This window comes from Seriola dumerili, unplaced genomic scaffold (genome assembly GCF_002260705.1).
Source record: "Seriola dumerili isolate Sdu_G_001 unplaced genomic scaffold, Sdu_1.0 BDQW01005112.1, whole genome shotgun sequence".
Lineage (NCBI taxonomy): Eukaryota > Metazoa > Chordata > Actinopteri > Carangiformes > Carangidae > Seriola > Seriola dumerili.
Window position 1 is genome coordinate 58581 of NW_019179367.1, and position 10278 is coordinate 68858.

Below are 10278 nucleotides of genomic sequence, written 5' to 3' on the forward strand. Positions count from 1 at the left end.
CCCCCCACCCCCCCCCTTTGGCCCCCCCCCCCTCCCTCTTTGCAGATTTGAGGTTGCAGTGCAGCAGCCTCTCTGCTCACAGCCCGGGCTATAAATAACTCGGCAGCCATCTTATCTTTTCTTTTCTGTTTTTTTTTTTTGTTCTAACCCTGTTGAGAAGAGGAAGGAGGAGGAGGGGGAGGAGGAGGAGGAGGAGGAGGGGGAGGAGGACACCAGGGACAGATATGATGAGAGTCACATGATGGATGAAATTAGCCGAAGGCCTCAAAGCTGCAGCGTTAGTGAGGAATCAATGAATACTGACGAACAGGTGGAGAAAACCTGAAAACCAGTGTTTAGCTGCTGGTTTTTACACACACACACACACACACACACACACAGACACACACACACACAGACACACACACACACACTCTCTGTGCAGCTGTGTGACCAGTTCAGTGTTGTCACGACCTGAGAGCTGAGACCAGATCTCATACATGATACACGAGCTGCTGCCTAACACAACCTAACCTCCACATGAACTGTCAGCAGTTGAGTTGCACTGTGGGTAATGTAGGCTCCAGGTCTCTGGTTCTGCTGCATTAGGTTTTTAAAAACTGTCCATTCTGTAGCACGAAGCTGATTGGTCCTCACTGATGAACACCTGGACTGGACCTCAGGACCAGAACCAACCCGCCGGTCCTNACACACACACACACACACACAGACACAGACACACACACACACACACAGACAGACACACAGACACACAGACACACACAAACACAGACAGACACACACAGACACACACACACAGACACACACACACACAGACACACACACACACACTCTCTGTGCAGCTGTGTGACCAGTTCAGTGTTGTCACGACCTGAGAGCTGAGACCAGACCTCATACATGATACACGAGCTGCTGCCTAACACAACCTAACCTCCACATGAACTGTCAGCAGTTGAGTTGCACTGTGGGTAATGTAGGCTCCAGGTCTCTGGTTCTGCTGCATTAGGTTTTTAAAAACTGTCCATTCTGTAGCACGAAGCTGATTGGTCCTCACTGATGAACACCTGGACTGGACCTCAGGACCAGAACCAACCCGCCGGTCCTGAGGTTTACTCTGAAGCTGGAATGATCTACGACACGCTGTGGATCGACTCGTTCGCCACACCTGGACAATCCCAGACGATGACCTCAGACCAGGTCACCTCAGAGCGCGACCACTGAGTATCGTCCTCTGTATCTGTGTCTCCACATCACTGCAAAATATATATAAATATCATATCTGAATATCATTACTGGAGAGAGGAATATTATTGAACTGAACGTCACGGTTTAGCATCTCAGTTTTCCAGGATTGTCGTCTCTTTTTTGAGCGAATCAATATTCTTTCCCTGGGACTCGAATTCTGATTTATAGAATATAGTCAAATAAAAGCTCATGTGTTTCTACTATCTACTGCTTGTCTGTTTTCTTCCTGGTTGTGTTGATTGGTAGTTTACTTTATTGCCTAGCAACTGCCGCGCCCACCCACATCCACGACCCCACCGTGGCTCCAGGTAGAGAGCCGGACCCTGTACTGCAGCGCTCCAAATAAAACTTTATTTCGTTTATGAGGTGAAATTGGGGGAGACTCAGACCCTCAGAGGTTCCAGGTTACTTCCTGTTTATCCAGAGTATAAAATATTAACTATGAAATTTTATCATAATTTCTGTGCGGTCTCGAGTAATGGCTGAAAAGTGTTTTGTGAGGTCACCGTGACCTTGACCTTTGACCTTTGACCGATGACCACCAAAATCAAATCACTACATCCTCGAGTCTTCGTGAATGTTTGTGCCAAATTTAAAGAAGTTCTGTCACGGCGTCACTGAGATATGGTGTCCACTGACTGACGGCCTGTCGTCGCCGTGGAGGAGCGACCAGTACAGGTCGACCGCCGTCTCTGCTCAGCGTCGGCTCTTAACAAGACCTTTTGTATTTGATGTGACTGACATTTCATCTGTGATGGTAAATCTAACAAAATAAAAAAGATAAAGCTCCTCAGGAAACAGCGGGCTGTTTAAACTCAGACTCATGAATATTCATGAGCTGTCGTGTGTCGGTGACTTCAGAGGGAGGAAACAGTCTCAGTCACATTTACATACAAGACGTCAGAGTCAAGGTGACCTCCTGCTCTAACACACTCATACAGAACATTATATGCTATCTTAAATAGAAAACATGGCCGACATGTTCTTCAGATCTTGACGTCTTTATGACGTTTTTATTCTTCAGCGCCGGCGACAGTCAGAGCGGTAGCCATTTTGTTTTTAAGTTGTCTGTCCGTCTCATTCTCATGGACACGATACCTCAGTGACACCTTGACTGAACGTCTTGAAATTTGGCACAAACATTCACTACGACTCAAGGATGAATTGATTAGATTTTGGGGGTCAGAGGTCAAAGGTCAAGGTCACAATTTAACTCAAATGTCTATATGGATGAAATGAGGACGTTATATCCAAAAGGTCAAAGGTCAACTTCACTGTGACATCACAATGTCACTGGTGAAGGAGACCGTCGCCACGTCTCCTGTAACGTGGCTGGATACAACCGTGAGGCGATTCCAGCTTTTAATTATGTTTTATTGTAATTACTCTTTAACACACTTGTTTGTGTGATTTATGCTGCCTTATACATTGAAGCTCCAGTGTTTGTTTGATAAATGTGTTGATTTATGAGCAGTACTGGATAATGTGTTTATGTGAAAACAAGTGGAATCGTATAAGAATCTTGTTGAATAAAAATTCAGTTAAAAAAAACCCGTCCACATGATGATCTCCAAAACAACTCCACATTTTTATTCAGTATAAATTCAGTTCGTGCTTAAACCTTCAGGAGCAGAACAAGTGTTTCATCTACACTCAGCTGTTACTACACAGATGAGAGACAGAGAGAGAGACAGACAGAGAGAGAGACAGACAGAGAGAGACAGATGAGAGAGAGAGAGAGATGAGAGACAGAGAGAGACAGAGAGAGAGAGAGAGACATAAATACTCTCTTGTATTAACGATCATAACTCAACAATGTTCATGTTTAGTTTGAGGCTTTTACTGAAAACACAGAAACTGCTGTGAGTCCTGAGTCACTGCAGCTTCTACCTGATGGTCCCTGAACGCACCACTCCTGACCTGTACCTGTATCTAACTGTTGGTCAAAACTACTGCTGGTCCCGTTTAAATGATGAATCTATAAAGTTTCACAGACTTTAAAGTCTCTGTCAACAAGCTATAAAACTTCAGTGCAGTTTCTATCAAAACAGAGAAAATATGAATCCTTTGAATGTTTTCCCGCCTTTTTCTTGCTGTTGATGGATGAGCTTCAGAGGTGCAGGTGGTTTTGTAATGGTGGTTTTCCCTCAGTGAAGAAACACGTGTTAAACGGCTTGAAACGCTCATGTAGCTGTGAGCAGGTTAATGAAGACGTTTCCCTGCGTTCCCTTAAATCTACGAGTTTAAACTTCATTTCTCTTCTGAGTCACATGACACCGAGCACAGAGGACGCCATCAAGTCCAGATCAGTTTGTTGCTGGTTTTCTACAAACCGCGGCGTGGTTGAAAAGCTCAGAGACGCGACGACAGTCCAACACGACGGAGTGTGTTTAAAGCAGCGGATTATAAAATGTGTGTGTCCACGGGTTCCAGTTCAACCCTCCCTGTACGTAAAGGTTCAGTTCACCCAAAACCACAGACACATTCACTCCTTTACAGCAGCGCCGTCTGTCCACGCACACTGATTTTATTACAGCTGAGCAACTTATCAATTCATTATTCAATCAAAAACAGAAAATATATCTAACAATCATTATAATCAATGATTTTAATGCAACGGAAAGAAAAAGCTTCGACAACATGAATATTTGCTACTTGGACAAACGGACATGTGAAGTCTCTGTAAACTGTTTCCTGACATTTTATAATCAAACTATTAAATGAACAAACAGAATAAATCAGTGGATTAAACTAGAAAATAAAAACAGCAGCTGAAGCCTCACGATTCTTCTTCTACTGTATCGTTGTCTGCGTGGACAGACGACGCTCTGGTGTTAGAGGGAAAAACATCAAGTCATTTTATTTGAAGGATAAAGATATAATGTTTTTATTCTCGTGACTGCAGGAGTTTATTCTCATTGTTATCACTTTTTCTCTCATAAAAATCACAACCAGTAACGTTGAAGCTCGTCTTTGTGATTTTGGAGAACTGACCTTTAATGAAGATTCCTCTGGTGTTGGTTTAAAGTCATGACACTGGCGCTTTAAATCAGTCCTGTGAATGTAAATGTGTTTTATGTAATGAATTCCTACTCGTTAAAGGGACGATCTGAGGACTGACGAAGACGCGTTCATCCACATTGAAAATCTTTCTGTACAGAAACGGGTGAACGCGGCGCCGCAGGAAGCGTCAGAACCACGACTCGAGTGCTGGATGAAACCAGCTTCTTATTCATTAATCAAGTTTTTCTGATTCTGAAAAAGCAAAAACAAGAAGGCGAAAACAAACTGGAGGATGAGTCTTTTACCAACACCACAGGAACCTTTCAAAATAAAATCACCCAGCAGCTGGATGACATAAGAATCCACGGGTTACAGTCAACTGTTGTGGCCCCTCCCCCTCCCCCTCCCCCCGTACAGGAAGTGGTTCACAGATAAACCTGGATCAGACTGAAAACCTGATGTGGAGTCGATTAACCTGCGAGAAGCGCTGCGAGATGACCGGAGGGAGTTTGTTGCTGGAGGAGAGGAAGTGAAGGAATGACGACAAACCGCCGACCAGGAGACGACGTCCTGACTTCATCAGCGACTGAAACTGAAACACAAAGTCACAATTAAAACAGTGTAAATCAGAAATCAGCACAGAGATCCACTGGTTCTGTCTCAGTCCAGCTCCTCACAGGATGGTCTGTGGTGTAAAATAAAGATTCATTTTAAACCAAAAACACTCGCCACCTTACCCCCAGGCTAAGTGGGGCCTAAGACCGATGTTACCATGGTAACAAACAATGAAAAACAGGAAAACATGGCCCATAATTTTGTGGTTTGCTGACATTGTTATGGAGAGAGCAACGAGAAGGGAAAGATTTTAGAGACAAAAATCAGATTTTTTTTTTTTTGTTATTGTTTCACTCTTCGCTGAATTTTCAAAGTAAAACTTCCTGTAACTGTTGAATCCTTCGAAAAACAAGCATGTGCTGCTGAGGGTAAACAGAGCTCAGCGGTGGGATGTGGTTCCTCAGTCGGCCATTTTTTTTTTTATTTTGAAAAAAGTCTTACTTTACCCAGAATTCCTTGTACCACAGTCCGGCTCACAACCGTCAAGAACTAAACTGCTTTTGTGCAACAGATGAATTCAGACTCGGTCCGTCTGAAGTCCGTGTGAAACCAGCTGATCACCTGAGACGTTAACACCAGGTCTGAACAGGCCGGAGGAACCCAAACCTCTCCGAGGCGTTCACTGTCCTCTGTTTAAAAGTAACTCGACCAAACGTTCACTACAAACAGCTGTGAGGAGGAGCCTCAGTGTTTCCTGGCCACAGACCAGAGTGTGTGTGTGTGTGTGTGTGTGTGTGTGTGTGTGTGTGAGGACTCACTTGAACTTGTCGCTGTCCTGCAGGTTGAGCACCAGGCTGTCAGCGTTCAGGTACACTCTGTTTTGGGACTGCGCCACCTGCAGGTCAAACACAGGAAGTGAGCGGACAGAGAGAAACACAGGTGGAAAGTTTCTGAGCGAGCACAATGGGAACATTGTCAGAGCGTCGACACTGAGCCGATTCACCACACACACACACACACCATACACACACACACACACACACACACACACACACACACACACACACACACACACACACGTGACTGGGATCTACTGAGGGAGAGCGTCACACTCAGCTGAGATCGTTTCATCACCGACCTCTGGACACGATCCAGCAGCTTCACACACTTTCCTTCAGTGACCAACACGTGTTCAGGGTCGGCGTGTGAACGAGCATTGTTAGCATCATTATTGATAATTACTGTGGATTTCTTTGGTCAGTGTATCAGGTTTATTCTCTGTTTGCTTCTTGGCTTGATTTAAGTTTTGGACAAAAACAGTCTGTAATGATTTTAATTAGAATCACAGGATGTAATTTGTTGATTTTAATTTGTGAAATTTCACGTCAGAATCTAATCTGCACATGGATTTTTAAACTGATGTTCATTTATTATCACTTTTTGTTTCATTATTTCACACTGACACCACAATGTGACTTTCATTTATATTTACTTATTTCATATATTTGTTTTTGTTGCTGCTGTTCATTAAAAAACGTGAGAAATAATGAAGGAAAGCAGCTGCTGAGTAACATTTTTCCTTTAAAGCGTCTAATAAAACCAGATGTTTAAATATGACTTTGAAGGTTTAATGAAAATTTTTTATTCTTGATAAAAATCAACTTTTAAACCTTAAACTCAAAATTTCTTCTGACTTTAAGTGGATACGACTGAACCCCGGAACCCAACCTGACTGGAGGTCAAAGGTCAGAGGATCGGACCTTCATGGTTCTTCTCAAATTCATGGTTGTTTGGCGCCACCCGGTGGACCCCACCACACCCTGCAGCTCTTCCACGACCTGCATTTTATATATTTGAAGGTGTGCCAGTGTAAAGGTCTGTGTCCATGTGTAGTGTGATTATAGATTATAGATCAGGTCTAGCTTCTATATTAATACTGTGAAAGTATCAAAGCCTCACCAACTTTTGCACACGTCACCGTCACAGTTTAAAATGTGACAGATCCTTAACAGCTGGTTTTGAATGTGTTTGCTGCAGGATGATCGGAGCAGAAGACACAGAACCAGGACTGAGTGGGACGGGTCCAGGTCCACATGGAGGATCTAAATCTCACGGACGAGGATCAGGTTTCTACTCTGAGAAGTCGGTCTGTGAATGAAGAAGCTACAGACAGACGGGGCCTCTGAACCTCGGGCTTCTCCGTTACAATAAAAAGCTTCAGGTGAATGTTTTTTTACCGTCTTAGCGATGTTCTGCGCCGCCCGGATCTTCCTCAGTTTCAGGTAGCCCGGGTTCTTCGTCACAGCCTCGCCCAGCTGCAACACACACACACACACACACACACACACACACACGAGCTGTTAGTGTGTTCACAGGAAGATACAGTTACACACCCACAGAAGAGAGAGAGCGAGTGGGCGGCCCGAGGCTGATCGGCAGCAGGCCGAGCCGGTCTCTAACTGACGGCCGGCGTCGCTCCCGCCTGAGCTGTGACATCGCTCATCAGGAGGATCAAAGCCGCGGGCGTGACGCTGCTCCTCTTTCATGTTCTCACGCACGCCGGCGGGCGGAGAAAGTCATTACTGCATATTTGTATGAAGCGTTTGTTTAAGAGCCTGTTGTTTCCCTCGAGTTCACGGCGGGACGGGAATTTATCTGAGGCGGTTTGACGACTTCATTAGCGTCGATTAGTCGCCTGTAGACCTGTGAAATTACACAGAGGCATTCATGGACTTCATCCAATCACTGAGCTGCACCTGCAGATACAACATTCATTCCTTCACTAGACGCGCTGCTCATCCTTTGTCGAGGGCGGGTTCCTCCTCTCCTGTCCATCACAGCTCTGACATATAGAGACTAATTATCTAATCAACCTGAACAAAACATCTTCACCCTCATTGTTCAAATGTGCAGCATGAGACGCATTTAAAGGTTTTGATACAAAATCAACTTTTAAACCTTAAAAACTCAAAATTTCTTGCTGACTTTTAAGATAGGCAGTACGAGTGGAGACCGCGCAACCCAATCCTGACTGGAGGTCAAAAGGTCAGAGGATCGGACCCTTCATAAGGTCTTCCATTTCTCTCTTAATATAAATATCCACTCCGGGCTTCGCCTATTGACGGATCGACCACCCACGGTGGATCCTCCCAAAACACCCACTTTGGGGTCGGAGCTCTTGTCAGACAAATGCTTCGGTATTTGTTAATAATATATAATATAGAATAAGACTCACGATACTCGACAAGTGTACAATAAAGGTCTATGTGGCTACATAGTGTATGTGGTAGAGTGTAATAAAAATACGAATATATAATACACGCGTCTAAGCTAACTATATAACATCAGCTTGTGACAGAGGAGCTATCAGAGAAGCTCTCGACTCTTCACACTGTTATACTGAGCTAGCGGTCACCCCGTTAGAGTGGTGTTCCGTCATTGGCCCTCTCCGCTCCACTACGTTTAAAATGTGACAAGATCGCTTTACACAAGCTGGTTTTCTGACATTGTGTGGTGTGCCACTCGCAACGCCATTGATCGGAGCAGAAGGAAGCCCGGCTCTAATTCGGTGTCCTGTTGTCCAGACTGTCCGCAACAGGAGACACCTGAGTGGGGACGGTCCAGGTCACACATGGCAGGATCTAAATCTCACGGACGAGGATGCAGGTTTCTACTCTGAGAAGTCGGGTGTGTGAATGAAGAAGCTACAGACAGCGGGGGCTCTGAACCTCGGGCTGGGTCTCCGTTACAATCAAAAAGCTTCAGGTTGAATGTTTTCTTTTTTCCCGTCTTACGAGCGATGTGTCGTGGCGCCGCCCGGATCTTCCTCATTTCAGGTTAGCTCTGCTCGGTTTTCCTCTCCGACGTGTCTAGATAGCTCCAGCGCAGAAGCTGCAAGATGGCAGCAGCTTAAACAAGGAAGACTTGTTTTATGTGATGCACTGGTTTCACAGTGAGATAGTAATTACAGTGACTTAGGCACCCGCAGTCAGTTACAGAATGTTCAGAGTAGTTGCGCAGTGGGCGGCCCCGAAGGCTGATCACGGGCCAACGCAGTCGAGCCGTCTTCTTAACTGACGGACCGGTGTAAGAGTCGCTGCTTATATTTTAAGTGCTTTTCTGTTGTTATACCGATCACCTCCTCACAACTGTGTTTTGAGTGTAGAGAGGCATAGACTCCTCGGTTCAGTGTAGGCTGCAACGCTCTAGTTGCAACATATTTGCAGAGATGAATAGCAAAGGTTGAGTTAGAACGGCATTGATGCTGAGTTTGATTGTGAGTTTTTCTAAAAATGCGAGAAGCTGAGGCACAGCTCTCGAAGTGATTAAGCTATCGTGCACCGTTTATCTATGCTATTGTTGTTCTTTTACACATTTTACAACTGCTTTACTAAGAATGCGTGCAATGAAACACAGTTGCGAGCTTGCATAGTTAAAAGTGGCCGAGAGGAAGAGCGAGCGTTTTTAACGAGAAGTACTATTAACATGAACTAAAACACATCAAGCATGAGCAATCTGTGCATCATACAACGACAGAAGCCCTGATTTACTTCCAGAATGGAGATAACTTTAATGATAATTTGGGTAGAAGAAAACAGGTATTTTCCTCTTCTGGCTAGTCACAAGGTGTCCATAACTTATTTCTTTCAAGTTTGCCATTTCCTCTGTTACTGGTGGCAGTCTTTTTTGGAAACACAGTAGGGACTCAATTCAAAGACCCAGCATACACAGAGCCAATAGCACAAAGTAGCGGTCAAAGGGGCGTGGGGGGGGGGGGGGGGGGGGGGGGGGGGGGGGGAGTGGCATCTCAATCTCTTTCACACACCGGCCAGAACAAACATTGACCAACACTCTCTTCTGGCACAGCACGGAGAGCCAGGAGCGTATTACGTTTGGCGGAAGCTCGGACCGCTTAGATGCATGTACGGTTGCGACGCGGCTCTAGGGCTCGCCGGGGCTTCCCAACCTCAGGAGCTCGTGTTCTGTTGGGACTTGTATTCTTGTCCGCCGCGCACCCCACGCCGACGTAGGTGAGCTGTGACATCGCTCATCCAGGAGGATCAAAGCCGCGGGCGTGACGCTGCTCCTCTTTCATGTTCTCACGCACGGCCGGCGGGCGGGAAAGTCCATTACTGCATATTTGTATGAAGCGTTTGTTTTAAGAGCCTGTTGTTTCCCTCGAGTTCACGGCGGGACGGGAATTTATTCTGAGGCGGTTTGACGACTTCATTAGCGTCGATTAGTCGCCTGTAGAACCTTGAAATTACACAGAGGTTCATGGACTTCATCCATCACTGAGCTGCACCTGCAGATACAACATTCATTCCTTCACTAGACGCGCTGCTCATCCTTTGTCGAGGGCGGGTTTCCTCCTCTCCTGTCCATCCACAGCTCTGACATATAGAGAACTAATTATCTAATCAACCTGAACAAAAACCATCTTCACCCTCATTGTTCAAATGTGCAGCATGAGAC

The 10278-nt window shown here is 45.4% G+C and overlaps 1 protein-coding gene across 1 annotated transcript in view; it reads right to left on the minus strand.

Annotated features, from left to right (window-relative positions):
• Nucleotides 1-3734: 3734 nt before the first annotated feature.
• LOC111239854 (prohibitin-2-like) overlaps nt 3735-10278 on the minus strand; it is a 13512-nt gene continuing 6968 nt past the window's right edge. The window contains exons 8-10 of the mRNA XM_022769771.1: nt 7041-7118; nt 5622-5698; nt 3735-4840 (exon numbers count right to left, since the gene is read on the minus strand). Coding sequence (XP_022625492.1) covers nt 4828-4840; nt 5622-5698; nt 7041-7118 — 168 coding nt within the window. The 3' untranslated portion in view covers nt 3735-4827. The remainder of the gene's footprint in view (nt 4841-5621; nt 5699-7040; nt 7119-10278) is intronic.